This window comes from Lepidothrix coronata, unplaced genomic scaffold (assembly GCF_001604755.1).
Source record: "Lepidothrix coronata isolate B3197 unplaced genomic scaffold, Lepidothrix_coronata-1.0 Scaffold175, whole genome shotgun sequence".
Classification (NCBI taxonomy): Eukaryota; Metazoa; Chordata; class Aves; order Passeriformes; family Pipridae; genus Lepidothrix; species Lepidothrix coronata.
The window spans coordinates 169,520-189,974 of NW_016690355.1; the positions used below are offsets into that span (position 1 = coordinate 169,520).

Genomic DNA, 20,455 nt, shown 5'->3' on the forward strand with positions numbered 1-20,455 from the left:
TTTTTTTTTTTTTTTAATGCTTATTTAGGTCTCGATTCTAAATATCTAGCCCAGCTTCTCCCACTGCCCCCAGGCAATAGAAGCTTAGAAATACCCCTAAATTCAATGAAAAAATCCCTGATGTGGAGGGTGGAACATTGAGCTTGTGTTTTCTGACAGCCCACAAAGCTTATAGATCAAAAGACATGAGTGCTGCATGAGTGAGGGTGAAACAAATGGAATACAATACTTGAAAATGAATGAGTCATGTGAATGAACATTGACATATACATCCCCAGCCCCACATTAAGATTAAAGTGAGTTGTCTGCTCTACAATTGCATAATTGCTTCTGTGACTGATTTGGTGCTGCTCCATAATAAGTTGTGAATACTGTACACTGACCTGGTTAATGGGATGTTTACTAAATGAATATATTTGTATAGTTTAATAGGAGGATGCTTGGAAAAATTAGCAGGATGAGGAAGAATGGCTCAAGAGAGTAATTTTTCTCTCTTGAGAAAAAGAGAAAAAGAGAAACCCCGGCAGGTGCCGGGGTTGTGAGGAGGGCAGAAGGCTGCTTTGCCATTCGCATTTGGGGGCTTGGAGGGTGAGGTTGCATGGGGCTGGCTCTTCTTCCTTCATGTGCATCAACATGGAGCATCCCTGCCCTGAATTCCTGGGTGAGTGGCTGCTCCAGGCTTGGGGTACCCAGACTGTGCCTCCCACTGAAGATGCTGCCATGTGGGGGTGTGTCAGTGGGAGCAGCCTCCATCCTGCAGCCCTAACAGCTTCATTTTTAAAACTATCTTTCTTGAATTTGGCTATTTTAAGTACTAGAGACTAAGATAATTATTTCATGAAGTAATATTATCTGCAAATTAACCTTGGATCTCTGCGTAGGTTCAGAAGAAGAGAGATAAGGAATTTTATCACAAATTGCAGACTTACTGGGTTTAACGTAAAGGCCGTGGCAAGTAATACATTTAAACTGCATTTAAGTAGTAAAGACCAGAATATCAAAGTCTAAAAGCAATAAACATTAATTTATTCAGAAATTTTTTATATTTTCTTTCTAGTTTATATGTTCTTTTCACACACTGTCATTTAATGAGGTTATATTCTGATTAAAGTAGAAAAATAAAAAAGTAAAATGTTTTATTTCAGTAGATAAAAATGCAGCTTTTAAAATATATCAGCTTGTCCTGCATAGTCTGAGCTGGATGTACAATTTCCCCTTCATTCAGCATGGCTGCTAACTAATGGATTTTGGGGGAAAACGTCCCTCTTATGTAGAGTTTCAATTGAAATCCATATTTTAATTTCCAGTGACAACTAATACATTTACTGTAATCCCTTTCAAATATTCACTGGCAGTATTCCCAGACATATATTTTTGAAGGTTAAGTGGTTTAGGATTTATGTACTGTACTATGGAGGTGTATTGGGTTTGTGTGGCAAGGGTTTGATAGCAGGGGGGCTACAGGGGTGGCTTCTGGGAGAGAAAATCGGGACTGAAGTTAAGCCCAGGAAGAAGGGAGGGGTGGAGGGGAAGGCGTTTTAAGATTTGGTTTTATTTCTCATTATCCTAGTAATAAATTAAACTAATCTCCCTGAGTCACGTCTGCATTGCCTGTGACTGTAACAGCTGAGTGATCTCTCCCTACCTTTATCTCTCTCATGAGCCTTTAGTTATATTTTCTCCCTTGGCATAGCTGAGAGGAGCTTTGCTGGGCATCTGGTGCCCAGCCAGGGTCAACCCACCACAGCAGGTCAGTCTGAATGAACCACCAAGTCTGTAGGGCCCCCTCACTGCCAGGGGGGTTTGTAGCTCAGAAACAGCTGTGGTAGCACCAAGTTTTCCTGGTTAATGACCTATGTTTCTGATGAGCCCAGGGTGCTGTGCTGGGCTGAAAAACTGCTTTTGCTGTTGCAGAGCTCACTTGGGTGTTGTTTACATAGGGCTGATTCACAGAGTGTAGATGCACCTTCCTGGAAGCTCGGAGTTTTGAGTGTGTCCAGAAAAACCTCTTTTTTTTTTTTTTTTTTTAATAGACTGCAATTGGCATAAGTAAAGAACAGTAATTAAAATAATATTCCATGAGGTTTGTGTTTTAGTACAGCAGTGTGATTAAAATTGGATCTGCCTTTTCCTCTCCCTTGAGCACCATTGTGTGCTTTGTGGCTGATGAAGTGGAATGAGCACTGTGATCAATATTTATGGTGTCACTGTGGGCACCTGCAGCTCTTTCAACCCTTCTTGCACTATGAAGCTGCAGTGGAGGTTCTTGGTTCGAGCTAATTAATGGCTAAATGCAACTTGATGTGAAGGCTGGACAGGCTGTTCCTAGCACTGTTTCTGATGAGGGTCACGTGCCACTTGCACAGATTTGCTAGTTCTCATCATTGATCAGACAAAAGTAGGAACTTGGTTTCTTCAGCGATGTACTTTCAGGTCTTGCAGTCATCCTTTGGTGTTCGGGCTCTCCCTGTCTTGGGAACAACCACTCTTGGGGTACCAGATCCTGCCACTGGATGCACGAAAAAGAAGACACATATGGATTCTTTCAGCTGAGTTTATAGACTTCTTCCCTACAGCTTTTCTTTTTACCCTCCAGTCTATGCTACAGATAGCATGTATTTCATTCCAACATGAATGCCAAGGAGTTAGTGCAAGTCTGCACTTTTGCAGCTTACCAGTTTGGGAGCTTCTCCCAGCTGTGCCAAAATATTTTTCTACAGCTGCTTGTGAAGTCCACAGACTATTTTCTGTCCAAATCAGCCCCACACTGCTTTGTTCCACAGTTCTCTAGTCTCTTGACCTCTTCAAGGCTTTTCCAAAATAATAATATCATCTTTGAACTCTTAGTGGTTTGGTTTGTTGCAAACTTTGCCCGTTTTCTGGCAGTGACAGTGGCTGGAGGCAGTCCAATGTAATTAGTAAGTATTTTGGAGACTTTGCTTTGGCAGCCCTGTTAAATATGTGCAGTGAAAGCAGGATTAGTATGGGGCTTCAATTTTTTTTTTTTCTCATTAGGGCATCTCTATGATCTGTAAGCTTATTTAATTGGAAATTAGCCATTCTTATTAACACAGGAGATACCCTTTGGTCCAAATCCTGACATTGGATAAATGTGTATAGTTTCCACTGAGGAGAAAGAAAATGCATCCGTATACTCCAGGGTGGAAATTTGCCCTTTTGTGTCCACCGCAGTTCTCCTGCAGGAGAATTTCATTTTCTGGTACAGGCAATAAATTTTCACTGCTCAGATAAGTGACTACAGAGGTTCATCATCAGGATTTGAAGAAATAAACCTCCTAAGAAGATGGATGATGACAAGGGGAGTAAGAGTTGTTATCCAATCATTTGTCACAGTCCAGAACATTAAGATGTATGGGTAAGACCCCAAAGGTGTGTGGAAGTTCCTTTTTTCCAGCAGTCTGTTGGTGTGCAATAACTTACCCTGTGCAGTCAGCCAAGTGTCACAGTGACTCTGAGAGCTCATTCTGTTTGTATCTCTTTGTATACACAGCACATGAGCAGGAACAACTTATATGTTGTTGGGAAGTATTCCACACATTATCCAAATGTAGCCCCACAACTGCTGAAGATAGAGGCTGACTTCCCTCCCTTCTCTCCCTTCTCCATCCCACTCCAGATGTTAACATTTCTGCCTTGCCTCCTTTGCCTGTGATACTGTTCTGCTTTGGGCTTTCTCCAGAGACTTTTCCCTCTGCCTGCTTTCCTGTGGTTCCCTGCTCTACACCCTCTAGTTCTTCCCTTGTCTCAAGGCTTCAAAACCACGGAGCAGCCGTGGGGTACAGCGTCAGCTAGTGAGAAACTGGATTAAACATTCATGGCTGTAGGAGTGCTTGTTAGCATGTATGTATTAATTCAACACTTCCTGCTGGTTTTCAATATGCTGGGGGGTTATGTTGCCGGTGAGGTGACTTTAAAATCCATAGTGGAATATGTTCCAACTAACTGCTAGAGAGAAGGTAAAAATCTTGCTCTGCTTATCTGATTTCAAAGAAAAACCTTTCTCCTTACTTTTTAACAAGTGAGTATTTCTCTCTAAACCGAATCTGTTCGAGACCAGATTTCTGAAGGATTTTGTTACATTTTGGCTCTACAGCAGAGATAGCTGATATTGGAAGTTCACCTTTGTGTAGGAGGGAGACAACACCATAGTTTGCTGTGGTAAACTGCTCCCTGCTTTGCTGCTTGTTGATGGGAATTCATGCAAAGATGAGGTTTGACTTGTCCCGTCTGGGCTTGCTGTGGCACAGAATGGCTCAGTAGCCTAATTTGATCAGATTGAGAGCTTGATATCATGCACGGAGTCTACTAAATTCTGGGAAATCCTCTGTCTTGGCAACTTCCTTACATCTGTGTGCTGGAGTTGAAATATGGCCCTCACGCATTTCCTCAGCCTGTTCTGGTATTTCGTGGTCAAAAAGCTTAATTGGCTCAGTGTCTTTATTCCCTTGCATTTCTGTCTTGCACCTGGCTCAGGAGGATGTATGTGACCACTGCTGGCTCACAGACAGAGTTCTGACAAGAGTTTAGATATGAAAGTCTCAGACTTAGTCCTCAAGGGTGGCCTGTGTAGGGACAGAGGTGTGGTGGGGACAGAGTGATGCTCTGGAAAGACCATGATGTTGGTGCTTCTCAGAAGTTTGGGATTAGAGAAGCCAGAGTCCAGGGCTGCCAGCAGTCCTGGCTGTGGAGTTTTCAGAACTCCCCTGGTGTGATCCTGTGGTGGTCAAACTGCCAAAGACTGCCTCCAGGAGGATGGGGGTGAGGGACCCCTGGGTTTGGGAGCCCTTTGGACCATTCCTGGCAGTGTGTCTTCAGGTGCCCAGGTGTTCAGTTCTGCAAACTGACTGTGGTGGGGAGATCTGTTCCTGTGGGTTTAGGAGCTGTCAAACACGTGGCCGTGTTTCCAGGGAAGCAAAATGCGATTCCTCCGAGTCACAGCCATGTAATTACAGCAGTAATAATAGCTATCATTTTTGATGCCTCAGTGCCAAGTGTAAAGGTGGTTAAGTTGTTTCTGTTAATGTTTTCAGAGGAGTCTGTTCTGCTGCTTTTTCCCTGTTTGTGCCTTATCTGTGACTGAACAATTACCAGAAATGTGATGAGGATGTGGTATGCAGAAAGTCATCCCCTTGTCTCTGTTCCCAATGACTGAGGAGTGTGTGAGCTGCTGTTATCTCAGCTGCTAATCAATGGAGCCGGAGCTAATGTGCCAAGTGACCTTTGCGAGGAGAGAGGAGATTGTGCCAATATTATACCTGCAGTTCCAGTCAACTTTTGCACTTTGTCGTGTACTTGATTGTGTGAGCTGCTCCCTTTCTGGATTGCTCTATCAGTTACTGCTCTATCCACCAATTTAGGAGATTCCCAGAATTTCTCTTGTGTGTTAGTCCTGATGTTTTCCTTGGCCAGGTATCATTTGTTTTACTGATGACCCCTGATCTTCCCAGTCTAAATTCCTTCTGTGCTTTCACTTGTTTGTGCTTTCATTAAGTTTGAAGTTATCCTGCATAGCTGTACACTTCCCAGTGTGGGGAAGTCAGTGGGATTTTTACCACTGAAATTAGACCCAATTTTCAGCTGCCTGTGGGTGAGCAAATGTTATTTTCTAGCTTTTCCCCTCTCTGCATTTTCATAGTGCTTAGAGGAGTCTGATGGATGGACCACTCAATTATTTAGTATCAATCAAGTTTTTGCTTACAACACCTAAACAAACACTAGTATTACATCCTTTTTTTTCTGAATATCTAAAATATAATTCTGCTACATTAATTTACAAATTTATAAAAAACATATACTGTTGCTTAACCAGACCTTTTAATGAAATGGGTTTTGAATTGAAATTTTAAGTATGCATGAAGACAGTAAGATACCATTTGCACTGTTAGGATTTCAATAATGTATGGAATTAGCAGAGCTTTATTATATTTCTGTGCCTGCATGCCCTCCATAGAGTAAAAGTTGTAATAAATATAAGTTCAAAGGTAAAATTTTATTGCTGCGCATGAGAGGAGAAAAAATAAATTAGAGTAATGTAATCATGCTCATATATGTTATGAATTTTGAACAGTGTCTATTAGAAAGTTTGTCAAAATGTGCTTAGCTTTGAAAATACAGATTAACGCTGAAGGTTTTAATATTGTTCTTCCTTATGTTCCCGTTCCTTGCAAATATAAGTGTAAAATATCTCCTGCCGAAAGCAATTGTCATAAAATGACACTTTCCTATTTTAATAGCTGAATAATCAGAACAGAAATATTTTCCAAGTTGCGAAGTGGTTATTGCTTTTTTCACACGGAGAAATTTAGTGGTAGAAAACCAAATTTTATCCAGATATTCTCCATTTTTTGTGTTTCCGTTCTTATATGTGAAGAGCGTGTCCAAATGTCTCCTGACAGCCTCGACCCTTCAGGGTGTTTAAAAGGGGGGTGAAGTGCTTTCATTTGATTTCATTTACTGATTCTGTGTTTTTCTTTAATCTAGTGGCAAAGTTAAAATTGTAGAAAAGTTAAAAACAGGAGCCGGAAAACCTGTTAGGGAATGAGTGGTTGGGATCCATTTGGGCCCTTCGGGGTTCATACTTCTTTTTTCTTTTTTTTTCTTTTTTTTTTCTACTTTGGAACAAATAAGGAAATTATAATTTTTTTTCCCCAGCAAAAAGTGTACTCACAGATGCCATCTTTCAGATTTTTTTAAAATAGTTTCCAGACAGTTTGGACTCTGAATAATTGGGCAAAATACTGATTGAGTTTTAGATTTTTTTTCTTTTTCTTTTGTTTTTTTCTTCCAAAACAACTGTCACCTTTAAATCTATATAAACTTTCTGGAGGCAGAAAATAACAGGAAGCTTTTCTAAATAAACCATATTAGGTCATCATAAGTGATTCCTGCCTTTAAATTCTTCAGTTGATGCCATTGTAGCTGAGTTTTGTAAGCAGGATGAGGCTGCTGCTCCCATATAATCAGTGAACCAGTTCCAGAGGGTGGAGCAGTTTAGAGACCAAATGCAGTTTAAATGGCACTAGAGGAATGATGCAGTACTGAGTGAAAATGCAGGCATCGTTATTAATGATGTAATTAAAGTTCCACCTCATGGACAAAGTGGAAGCACACAGAAAATACTGTTAATATTGTGTTTCCTACATTTGATTTATCCCCATTTTAAGTACTAAATGATCTATGCAAAATACAGTGGAAATTAAACACTCTGTCTAAAATTCACAGCTTTATTATGTAAAAATGGTTCAAGCAGAGGTCAGGGTACATTAGCCAGAAGTAACTTAACCCAGCTGAAAAGTGTCTTATGCACTTCAGATGCATAGTTCATACTTGGCCAAACCTGTGTACACTGGGAAGTTTTCCTCAATAACTGAAGGTCATGGTTTGCTATTGTACTGCTGTGGTCAAGAACAGATCTCAGACATTCATCCAGACCCTTGACTGATGATCATCTATGATACTGGGTGTATTTTCTTCTTTATTGCAGTTTTTAAAAGCTCTGTTCTGAGATTTGTGGATCAATTAGAGACAAAATTGAAAAAGATGGTAGTAATAATAAAAATAAAAAATAGCTTAGTGTTTGGTCCTGCAAATTCTGAACATTTCCTGATGGGCTGCGGGAGCTCTCAGAGTTGCTTTATGGGATTAGGCCAGACTCTGCAGCTGAACTAGAACACATTTTTGTGTTAACTGCTTCTAAATGAGCTCTTAGTTTTAAGTAGTTGGCATAAATCTAATTTTAATTTACTGTTTTCATTTTCTTTTGCATTGATCCTCTTTTTGTAGAGATTCAATTGCAGACTTGGAGAAAGATGTTTTTTAAAGAGTCCAGATGGTATTTGCAATTATTTATTATCATTAGCATTCACTGTATCTGAAAACAAGACTTTTGCCAACTTAGATCAACCTCATTTGCTGCACTGTTGTTTACAATTTTTCAGTGTCCCATGTTAATACAAACTCACTTCTGGGGTGATTTCTGGGCTAGAAGAGAAAAAGAGTCTGCTACTCCCAATAGATGTCAAATTGCCAACTTATTTTGGGAATATTGTTTGGAGAACAGTCAGTCACAGGCTTTTGATGGCTATGAGCAAGCCAGCAAGGAATATCATTACTCAGTAGCATAATCTGAAGAAAAATTAGAATAATCAAAGCAGTATAGGTATAAAAGTATTGGACTTTTCCATGTGTGAACACACAACTTTTCTTCTACTTTGCCCTTTGTAATAAATCTTTTTTTTTTTTTTTTTTTTTTTTAGTTTTGAGAGCAAAGGTGGCAACTTAAGTCAACTTAAGGCAGCTTAATGTTTGGAAATTTATGGCTGTGATGCATTAGAAATAAAATGCCACCTTCCTTTTTTCTAAACTACAGTGCCTAAATTCTTCCACTAAAATTATTCTGCCCCATATTATATATTATATCTTAGCATATTATATATGCTAAGATATATAATATGAAGTGGACTCTGTATGTTATTGGAATAAAATAGTCCACTAATATTTTTTTTCTTAAAGTTTTGGAAATATATTGGAAATATATGTATATTTTATAGTATTTTAACACATTTGACTTTTTTGTATAATTGCTTTATACAATATTTTGTGTTGATTAGCATTTGGAAGAAAGTAATACAGAGAAGGAAATAGAGGGACACCTGTTTCAATTACACCATAGCAGCAATTTCAACAATAAATCTTAATTGCAATCAGTCTTGATCAACCCACCTGTATAGCTTCCCTCATTTACAAGGAGGAGGGATAATGGAGAAAAAAAGAAAAACGTGCAAAGAAAAAGAGAGGAAAAAACCCCCAGAACACTAATATGGATTATGTTAAGTTGTTATACTTTATATTTTCAGATTGCTGTGCTATGTTAATTATTAGGAACAGCAGCCTGAATTTCCATGCTTTTCTCTGGGGATGCAGCGAACCCGTGTTTACTTTCAGCTGCCACAGGAGCAATTTCTCTTTAATTCAGGAGGGACTCTGCAAACAGCCATAAGGTAGAACTGATTCTGCTTCTGCGCCCAAGCTCAGCAGGTGAATATGCAGCAAATTCCTTTAAATGACAACTTGTCTTTCCATGTGGGATAGGAAACACACTGGAGTCAATCTCTGTGTGGGTAACTTCATGCAGGTGTGTTAGTTTTTGTAACCTTGTGTGTGTAATGCTCCACAGAGGTGTTCTGGGACGTTCTCTGCGGGCTTGGCAGCTGCTCACTCACGTGCCTCTCCTGTGCTGGGCTTTCTTGGAGTTTCCTTGGAGTCACAAATCAGTTTTCTTGTGTGCATTTGCATAAAGAGGGAAAACAACAGTGGGCAAACAGTCCAAATTGCTGTAGAGGATACACAGGAAACAGAAACAAATACTGCTTTTTCTCCGTACTCATCTTTTTCTCATACTCTCTGTAATGATTGCTTGGCCGTAGTAAGGGACAGGATGGTGGCCAGTGATGGACAAGACTTCTGATTTTATGGGGATTTTGGAACATATTTCCAGACATCCATTTCTTTTCATCTTTATTCTCATTCCCTCTGTTAATTTTTGTACTTTTAGGCTTACTTTCCTTTTTCTTATCCTCCTGAGTCTTTTCTCCCTTTTTCTTCACTGAGCATTATGTGGTTAAAAATGTGTTTTCCTTAAACTAACACATTGTTTTTCACAGTTGCGTTTTAACCAAGCCTTTTGACTCAAAACCTTAATGATTATCTCATCCATTCTTTTTTTTCTTTTGTTCCCTGAGAAAGTCTTGGTTTTATTTGTGCTTATTTCCTCCTGTCTGTTGTGAGTGGCTTGTTCTATTTCACGGCTTCACCTTCTTTCACGGTCTCGACCTCCGTTCGCCTTCGTCGCTTTTGCATTCCCCTTCCCCTCTGTGGGGTTCTGCTAATAGTGATGGACCACTGCAATTAAATTTATTCCATGTGCCACTGTTCTCCCTGACAAACTGACACTGCTCTTCTCCAATGTTCTTACCTGTTGAGTGGCATTAAGGAAAGTCAAGCGGGAGCCAGAGGTTTCAGTGAGATTCATCTGCTGGAGATGACTGAAGACATCAGCCCCTGGATGCTTTAAGATCTCTCTAAAGCTGGTTGTGCAGCATGGGAAAAAAGATCCGTGATGCTGTGATGAGATGAAGACATTCAAGATGGTTATAAGAAATTTCTCCTGTTGTAATTTGATTGTTATTGAGTTTAAATGTACCGTTTTCGGTAGCTGATGAGATGCCTAGGCCAGGATGCTGCCAGCAGACAGCTTTCTCTGAATGCATTTGCTCTTAGCAAACTGGCATACAGTCAATAGGAATTCCTCTGGATTTACTGCTGCCTGTTGACATCTCACTCTGTTACAGGCAAGTATTTAATCAAAGTTTATTGTCATTCTTTTCTGAGATTTAAGTGGCACATAAAATTTTACGATACGTATAGTATTTTAGATGACAGCTTCATTATTTCCAGTGAATAATTTGGAATGCTACAAGGAGAAATATTGATGGCAAACTGGTAATTGTCATTAAAAATGCAGCATTTTTGCAGCAGTCTTGTGCAAAAAATAAATTTCCTGAACTTCTGCGTAGCAATGCAGAACAGTCTGAAATGTAATTCCTTTGCCTTGAGCCTTTTCCCATCATGGGGGTCACTCGAGGCTCCACACATGTGAAAACCTGAAATCTTCAAAGTAACTTTGCAGTTTTTCCTTCTAAAAAATGAGCATGGTATACTATTGAATGTCAAAAGGAGAATACTTGGTTTGTTATTGAGTTGATCTTTCCATTCCTGCTGCCTGATGGGATTTGTATTTCTGCTGCCTTAATTGTGTCCTGTCTAGTGGACATTCCCTTTTTCCTGAGCCAGAGGAGGAATGTCTTTGGCAGGAATAATTAAAAACTGTGTCACAGGAGGTGGGTGTACGACAGGTCACTGGGAAGAATGAGACTAATGCACCAGAGCTGCAAGGCAGTATGTAAAGTAGACAGATGCAGTTTAATATGGGACTGATTCCAAATGCAACTTTCCTGTTGGTTCAGTGCCTCGACATGGAGCGTGTTATTCAGGACCATGGGAGTGGCTTCTGGAATGGAAAAGGCAATGAGAAAAAAATTGAGTTGCTGGAAACGAGACCAAGCTCTTTAATTCAAGGGGGGGTTTAGGTCATTCCTTATTTTGTGTCTGCTGTTGGGAAGAATTTAGTTTGCTTTTAGGTGAATTAAAAATTCTACTCAGAATGGTACTTCTCCACGTAGCTTCTCTGTTGCCTTGTTAAAGAATTCAAATGAGGGACTGGTACATTAGGTAATGAGCAACTTTGTTAGCCAATATATTTACAAAAATGCCATGCTTGTCTTCTCTTTTGTAATTATTACCTCCTGACTTGGAAGAATATGGATTAAATCTTTCCTATAAAAGGCTATCTGGTGAGTATATCTTGAGTATTTAGCTTTATAATCACTAAACTATTCAAGTACAGGGCAATCAGTTTAAAAAATGCCATTAGAGTTGTTCAGGATGTTTGCAATAAAACATTTTGAATAGAAAACTGTAGCATTTTTCTTAACTATAGCTTCTTTTAGGAAAGCAAGCATTCAGCAAGGCTGAGAACAATTTGTGCTTAAGGCATGAAATAAAGAGCATGTGAGAGGGATCACTTTGGCTGCTGGGATGCTGAGGGTGCTGTTTCAATTATTCTACCTCAGGCAGTTCAGAAGTTGTGCCTCACAGGTGATGGCAAGTAGTTATGTTCTTGCTCTCAGCCAGCTGCTGACCAGCATCCTCAGGTCCTTTTCCATCAGGCAGCTTCCAGCCACTCTATCCAGCCTGCCCAGATCCCTCTGCAGAGCCTCCCTGCCATCCAGCAGATCAACACTCCCACCCAGCTTGGTGTCAGACTTACTGGGGTGCACTCAATCCCCTTGTCCAGGTTATCAATCAGGACTGACCCCAATACCGAACCCTGGGACACCCCACTGGTGACTGGCCTCAGGTGGATGTAATTCCATTCCCCACCACTGTCTGGGCCTGGATGTCCAGCCAGTTTTTTACCCATTGCACAGTGCATCCATCCAAGCCATGAGCAGCCACTTTCTCCAGGAGAATGCTGTGGGGAGTGGTGTCAAAAACTTTGATAAAGTCCAGTTAGACTCATTCACAGCCTTTCCCTCATCCAATAGGTCGGTCACCTTGTCATAGAATGAGGTCAGTTTAGTCAAGTAGGACCTGCTTTTCGTAAAACCACTCTGGCTGGGGATGATTCCCCTGGTTGTCCTATACATGCTGTGTGATGGCACTCAAGATGATCTGCTCCATGACTTTCCCTGGTATGAAGGTCAGGCTGCAGGTTTAAAGATCCCTGGATCCTCCTCCAGCCCTTTTTGTAGCTGAGTGTCATATTTGCTGACCTCCAGTTACCTGGTACTTTCCCAGATAGCCAGAACTTCTGGTAAATGATGGAGAGTGTCTAATGAGCCCTTTTGCCAGCTCCCTCAGTACATTTGGGTGGATCCTATCCAGCCCCATAGAATGGACTTGTGTGTGTAAAGATTATAGAAATATCTGGAAAGATTATTCAGCATATCTGAGATAAGAATTACACCTTCAAGGTACGGGGTGGACAGTTTGGAAGCTCTGGAGAATTTAATATTCCCTGTAAATCTGTGACAATGTATAAAGCACACTTCAGCTTTATCCTGTACTAGTATTTTTCATGGAAAATGAAATATTATTGCCTCCCTTTGTAGTATGCAGTAGTTTTCTGAGAATTCTCAGCCAGGCGGCTGGTGCAGGAGAACATTCCCCTTCTGCAGTAATAGAAGGCAGTAATTAAACCTGAACACAGAGAGTGGAGCTATAAAGTAAATCAAAGTGAGTGTTGAATTGTACCTCCATGCACCTGGTGGTAAACTCTTTATAACAAAACGCAAAGCTTCCTTTCCTTGCTGAGGAACTGTGAATTGCAGCCTCTGTTTGCAGTGTTGCTGTTGCTGTCACCCTCTGTAAATCCAGCGTGAAAAGGAGTCACAGAGGGAAGAAGGTGGAAGTGTGTTTTGCTCCTTTACTTTCCTTCCCCACAGGGTGGTTACTCCAAAATATGTGGCACCTGGAGGAAGCCACCCCAAAGGGGACCTGTCTTTTGAATGGAGTGGCTTGGGTTTTGTAAAGTCAGATTAAATCAATGGAGGGCTCTCCTGGCTTTCAACAAGTAGGTTTTTCTCTGATTCTTCTGTAGCACAGTCTGGTGGAAAAATTGGGTTAAATTCAGAATCTGGTGAACTGATTCAACAAGTCCTGGTGTAACAGAGATAACCTGCGTTATGGATGGAGGGGTGGGGGGCCTGCTTGAAGTGCCAGTGTCCCTTTTCCATCCCTTCTGGTTCAGAAGCCTGTTACTGACTGTCCACGTGCTTTCCTGTCAGTGTCAGTGATGGGAGAAGAAGACAGATGTTTCACCCCACTTCACCAAAGCATATATAATCTCTTGATGCTACTGTACCATTGACTCCAGAAATCACGCCTGCCCAGGATGCCCTCCTGTTATCTGCTGCTGTACAGACAAGCTGTCAAAACGTTAGCAGGGATTTTGATGCTGAAGTGACTCGGGAAGACAGCTGGAATAAGGCTTACAGGTTTATTCGGTGTTTTTACATTGTTTTTCTCTGAAGATAGTTCTCAGTATTATGTGAGCATCCAAAGCAGCAGTGCTGATCCGGGCTAGTCAAAGGGAATGAGGGATTGAGCTTGGTTTGCAGGGGTGCCAGTTGCAGTTCTGAGGGATGGGGGCCGTGTGCAGGGAGTATAGTGCAGAGACTGGGCATATCGAGCCTTTCCTGGTGAGCAGAGGTGTGTACAAAGGAAAGGGAGTATAAAAATAAAGTATTTTTAAGCATATCTTGCAGTCTGATTGCCTGCTGGATCCGACGCTCCTTCTCATAATACGCTTGAAAAGTTTTATTTGTGCCTCGGGGGCAATGAGCCTGTCTTCATTTAGGAATGCAACTGCAGATAATACCACCCTGCTGCCGACAGCTTTATGTGCTCACAGCCTGCCTCTCTTATTTACTCACTTGTATATGTGGGGCCAGCAGTTTTCTACCCTCCCACTTATAATTGCATCCTGGGCCGCCTTGTTCTGGAGCCTGTTCCTATAGTGTGAGGTGAAAGAGCCAGTTGTTGCCATTATAAATTTAATTTTATTTTTTCTTACATATAGTTGAGCCTGAATAGTCATTATGGTTTTTTTTCCCTAGGTTCATAATTAAAGAAACCTCAAAGGAGAGCTTTGTAACTATTATGAGGGCAAAAGAGGAGGTAACGTTTGGTGTGACCTTGTTGTTTATAAACAGGTGGAGTTGAGCTTCCAGAAATTTCATATATATATATATAGCTGAAAATTCTTGAGGATACAGAAATACTAAGCAATAGAACAAAGTCAATCATGACTGTTCATTGCTTAAAATATATTTGTAAGATATTAGATGTAATTCAGTTATATTTTATGAACTTTTTGTGAATTATGATGTCCTCGTAAATTCTACATAATTACTAAAATTTCTGGACTTTTTCCATATTATTTTAAAAAATAAAAGTTTATTTTATTATTTTATTTTCCTTTTTAAAAACAATAGTTCTCTGTTGTATTCCACATGACATCCCTCATATGCTTTCTTTTGCTGCTCATTCTGCCAGTGGTTGTTTTGGTTGATAGGTTTTTCTCCACCAGTCCCCAGTGTCCTACCTTCTTGTTGAAAGGGCTTTTGGAAAGATGCTTCTCATCAGGAGGTGTACTTTGCTCCAGGTCCCTTGGCTCATCTCCGACAGAAAGTATTTCTCCCTTGGATGTGGGTGATCCAACTGATTCATAATTTTGTATCTTCTAGGTTTTGAGTGAGAAGCAAGAGTCAGAAATAAGAGTGGTTCGTTCTGGTGAGGTTGCAGGGGAAGGACAAAAACATCTATCAGATACTTCTCTGATCTACAGGAAAAAGAAATCTGACTTCTTTGGGAACCTGCACGATTTATATTGTGGAAAATAGGTTCTGTAGGTAGAGATTGCTAGAAAATACAGGGCAACTGTCATTATTTCTGATTGAATTCTGCGAATCTGTGAATTATCTCATTCCTTTTGCTTGCCTGCTTCATAAAGTGGACTGCAGCCGAGATGTCACACACCAACCTTGAAACACGTTTCTTTCTTCTTTGCTTTTCTGAATAAATATTTAAGTTAGTTGTTCAAGTACTACCCTTTCAAGCCTGAAGCCTAACCACATTCTCTTTTGTAGTATATTCCTCCATGGCCAGGCGAGTGTTTGACATAAAGTTAGTCTGTTTGATGCAGCCTGTGGATATCGAACCAAGCCGTGCCTCTCTCCACATGTCTTTTTCCGTTTGCTCCAGGTGAAGAAGTGCCACATCACCTCTGCTCAGAGCTGCCCCATCCTGAAGTTGTGGCTTGTGAAATCCCTTGTACCGTGGACTGTGTCATCAGCGAGTGGTCCCCGTGGTCCCCCTGTTCCCACTCGTGCTCCAGTAAAAACGCGGAGGGCACTCAAAGCAGGAGCAGGTCCATCTTGGCCCTTCCAGCTGAGGGTGAGTGGTGAACACTTTTGGATTAACCACTGTTCCCTTGATGAATTGACTTGCATTCCTCAGCCAAACTGTGTTTAGATCAGAGCTGGTCCCAGTTCCACAGCAATGAGGAATAATAGTTAATGCTTGTCCGTGCATCATACCTGGGGTGTAAGAGATCTTTATGGGCTGGAGTTAATGTGTCACTTAGAGAAATTCTGTCACAGTTCAAAGTTATTTACTTCAGCCTCTGAATTGCTGTCTATTGAGGGCCAGTCTGGGTGTGAATTTGTTTCGGGAGAGCTGCATCCTCTGCCAATAAAATTGCTGCGTGACACAGACTCATCCTGTGAGTGTCTTTATCTGGGAATATTGCAGTAATAATTTAAAAACAGTGAGCAGTGAAAAATGAGGAAGTGGAAAAGGGCCTCTTATGTTATTTTATTAATGCAGACCTATTGACCTTCTTGTTTTTCTGTTGTAGCAAGTAAATAGCTATTGATGAATATATGTGATTTCCTCTGGATCTTCATGGGCACATATTGTATCTGGTTTTTTGCATATTAACATCAGTGATACAGCTATTTACACAAACTGTTTTCTGTTAGAACTTTAGTCTTCTAGCTACAGTTACACATATGGTAATTAATTTATGTGTTGGTTTATCACCCAGGATTTGAAAGGTCTTGAATCAAGTGCATAAAAATTCATAAAATGTGAAGAGCTCCAACAGACTAAAGCCTTGTTGACACAAAATACCTGCTATTGCCAGAACTATGTGCGGTTAATGCAGCAACAAAACACTTCCAGATGCAAATCTAGTTTAGGACGAGCTCTGTTAAGTGCTATTTTGCAAATTGTCAGTAAAGCCACCTGCTGTTTCTGGGACAGTGTAAGGACTTGATCTTGCAAACCCTAACTCATGTGAAAGGTCTATATTCACGTAAACATCCTTGTAAGCACTTGTTAAGAAAATTTGGACTTTCCAGGATGAAAATAATTGTTAATTGAATGATAATAACTACTACTAAAGCAGTCTGTGAGCTAGAGAATAATTAAAATGAAAAATACAGTTGGCTTCATATTTTCCATGGAAGTAATGAATTGCAAATAACAGATAAACTTGGAATTATGACAGTGACATTGTGAAGAAGTGAATTCTGGAAGTACAGAAGCACAGTAATCTCAATCTGCAAGACACTAAACTAAAAATGTCCTACTTTTAACTGAATGCTTTAAATGTCTCAGGAAGGAATAATTAACTATTAAAATCAAACACCCCGACTTTTTCTGTGCATCTTTAGCAATGGGTGTGATGGTTTGCTATGCAGAGTCACACGTCTGTGTAGAGACAGTGACTGAAATTTTGGAGAGTGAAAGTGGATTTAATGGCATTATCACTGCAATAGTGAGGCAGTGTTAAGTTACCTGCTTTCCCTACCTCTTTCATACCCAACTCAGAGCTGGGCCAGCAACTCTACAAATCTGTGGTACCTTTGCAAGGGCCATTTCGTTTGTCCTCTGTCAGTGGAGGCAGTGTTGGCTGTGGCTCTGCTGTCTGAGGACTTCTGGACACCATCTCACAGGCTGACTTCACTTCAAACTCTTGGGTCAGCTTCTCCAAGCCCTTCACCAGCTCCCAGAATATGATAACCAGGAAGCTGTTGATGAAACTAGACAGACTTTATTTTCCTTGATTTAAAGCAGGTTTTCAAAGATAATTAATTATGCAGCAAACTTCTGAAAGTTGGTACAAGAGGAGATTGTGGAGCAGGCATTCTCAGCAGGTGTAAAATGAGTTAGAGGAACTGATGAACATCATGTCCATAAAAAGTCTGTAAACGGTTACTGGAATGGCCAGGCAGAGGAGTCCTGTCCTGCTTTCCTTGTGCAAAAGTTGTCAATGAACTGCAGAAAATGACCAGGTTTTTTTGCTTTCTGTGAAGAGTATCTCCTGCTTGTGGTGTTGCAGGCACAATGCCAGGTTGGATGGACCTTCTGGTATTTCTTATTAAGTTAAAACTACCTCGTTACTACTCTCTGTTGTTTAGGAGAGCTTCCTTAACAAGAGTATTTTTGAAAAAAAGGCACCTCATTTTTTCCCCTGGGAAGTTAAAAATTTAAGTTAGATATTTTCTTTTGATTTTTATTTTTTTCCCTAATGCACCAAGCATTTTGCCATTTGCTCGCTATGCCATTTTTTCTTTTAAACTTGTGCTCACAAACACACAAGAGCAGTAGTTGGTCTGCATTTTTCCTGCCAAGTCAAAATCTTCAGGAAATAAGTTACCTGGGGCATTTTCTACTCCTTCATCATACTAAACATTTCTGAGACTGAACACTGGGTGGAACAGTCCATTTTCATGAAAAGATAAATGGTAATGTGACATGATTATCCAAATCAGCATGTCAAGTAATTTTTCTCTCTCTTCCCTTTTTCACTGCTATTCATTGTGGCTGCGTGGGGTCATACCTTATTTCGGGAAGGTCAGTCCTGCAAGGCAATAGGCATCCCTTTGAGGAGCAATATACCTTCATCTCCTGCTCATTTTAGTAGGGTGTAAAGGTGCTCTGAACCTCCTGATATCTGGCCCCACTCTTCAGTTCTTTTAAAATCTGCAGTACTTTGGCAGTGTTCCAGGTTGCCAGATTCTCCCTCCTGGAAGAGAATGGTTTCAATTTTAGTAATTTTTACTTCTTTCTTGCAAAAATGGCAATGCTTACTGTTAAATTTCACTGCATTACTCCATAGCTTTTGAGCTACAAATATCTCCTGCTTTTATGGGATAAATTCAGGCTGCTGGCTGGAGTGTTATACTTTCTGGGGAGGCTGTTCAAACTCGTGTACTTTGTGGATTTATCACCAGTTGCTGACAAAGTACAGCAGCTTAGCAAAATCTTTGGACACGCATTTGAAGGATGGTACTTCAGAAAAGTAAAGGCTTCATACTCAAAACGTGTCTTTCAAGTTTCCCCTCCTTGATTTTCAGATGAGGGTATCATTTGATGCCTTCCTCTGTCATTACTGTTCAGCATCTCAACAGCTCCAATCTTTAAGGCAACACGTGAATAGAGTCCAAATATGAGATAGAGACATTCCTCCTTGGGAAATTAGCAAGGAGAATGAACATAAAAATAATGCTTAATTTGTCTTAAAACCTAATTGCATGTTTGCTGAGTGATACTGGCATTTAAGTTGAATTAACTTGGCTGTGTGTAGGAGTTATCAATAAGGTAGCTCAGAAATATTCTTTGCCTATTTCTGTTTCCATTATGCATTGGAATACAATTTTATGCAAGGCTAGTTTAATGGGGAAACAATATTTTAGAAGGTTGTTATTGCAGCCATAAAGGTCAACAGCTTTCTTTAAGCTTTATTTATTTATTTTAAGGGGAAAAAAAGAGAAGATATTAGACAAACCTGACATTTTTGTTTATCTTTCCTTGTCTTCCTTTTGCCATGTGCCATAAGATAAAATATGGTGTTCTCTTGACCCTTTCCAGGTGGAAAAGCCTGTCCCCCTGACCGAGCCCTGCAGGAACACCGTGCCTGTAGCAACCATCCATGTGTGCATTTCTTCTGGGAAACGTCTCCCTGGAGCTCGTGCTCCGAAGACGTGCTGGTGACCGCGCTCAACTTCACCATCAACTGGAGTGGAGAGGCCACTTGTGGAGTGGGAATACAGACAAGGAAAGTCTTCTGCATGAAGAGCAGTTCTGGCCAGGTCACACCTAAAAGGTATTTAAAGGAGGGCTATTAGTGATTATTTATACAACACATGACAGGTAAAGGCATTTTCAGTGTATGGAATCTACGGCGTTGAAAATAATTTTGTTTCAGGACTAATTCTCCAGGTGCTACTCCATCACTGCTAGGAAAGGGGTCCTAATATATAACAAAACCAAATAGCTACCCCCTTTTTAGCTGTCCATGTAAATCCAAGCCAAATGCGTGCTTTTAGCAGTGGAGATTTTTTTGCTGTAGCTCCTCTGTTATTCTAATTTACGGTTTTCTGCAAATACTTTTCCTGCAGGACAGGTGTGAGGAAAATGTAAAGTGCATCTGAATATAACGTTCATCAATACGTTATTAGCAGTGCTCTAATAAAACAGAAAAAGTAAATAGATTTTGCATTATATTTGCACCCCAATGAGGCAGAACCATATGTGTGATTTATATTGTTCATTTGGTATATATAGCTTCTATAATGTGATAGCAACACAACAAAATTGTATGTTCTGCAGTGCAAATATCCTGAATTTTGCTTTGCTTTACTAAATGAGGAAAATAAGTAGCACAGATGTTTTCCCTTGTATAGAAAAATCAAGACATTGCTAATTATTTTTGCACCATTAATGAGTCTAGAGACTTACAACCGAGTTTCATTTCTTACTGTAGCTCTCAAAACAATCCTATTTGTATAAGCAGACTGTGTTGATTTCAGTAAAGTTAATTAAAATTCTTGAGGTTAATGAGATTAATTAAATAAAAGGAAAGAAATCTAGTATTCATTTAGATCTTGAATCCACTGATATGCTCTGACTTTACCTAATTAGACATATTGTTTATAGAGCTATATAATGTCTAAAATAGTTGTTTGCCCCTCCACTTGTGAGATGGTGTAAGGAGAAATGGAACCGAAGGGGGTAAGTAAACACTTAAGTAGCAGAATCATGACTTTCAAATTTTTTTCTTTCCTCTAGTAGGGATTAGTGGGATATTCCTCTTCGAAATGGGATCATTTTGGGTTGCATGCATTGCTAAGTATTTTTGAGTGATTTTTTTTTTTAATGGAAACCAATAAAAAATAAAGAAGAATCATCTTTCCTGTTCGCCTACTTGATATGCAAGATCTGCCTGATCCCAGAAAATTGTCCC

General features: G+C 40.2%; 1 protein-coding gene across 4 annotated transcripts in view; it reads left to right on the forward strand.

Moving 5' to 3' along the window:
- The window catches only part of THSD7B (thrombospondin type 1 domain containing 7B), a 316,304-nt gene that overhangs the window by 152,924 nt on the left and 142,925 nt on the right, over positions 1 to 20,455 (forward strand). For all 4 annotated transcript variants that reach the window (XM_017830217.1, XM_017830220.1, XM_017830218.1 and 1 more), the window contains 2 exons: positions 15,406 to 15,597; positions 19,081 to 19,315. In XM_017830217.1, coding sequence (XP_017685706.1) covers positions 15,406 to 15,597; positions 19,081 to 19,315 — 427 coding nt within the window. The remainder of the gene's footprint in view (positions 1 to 15,405; positions 15,598 to 19,080; positions 19,316 to 20,455) is intronic.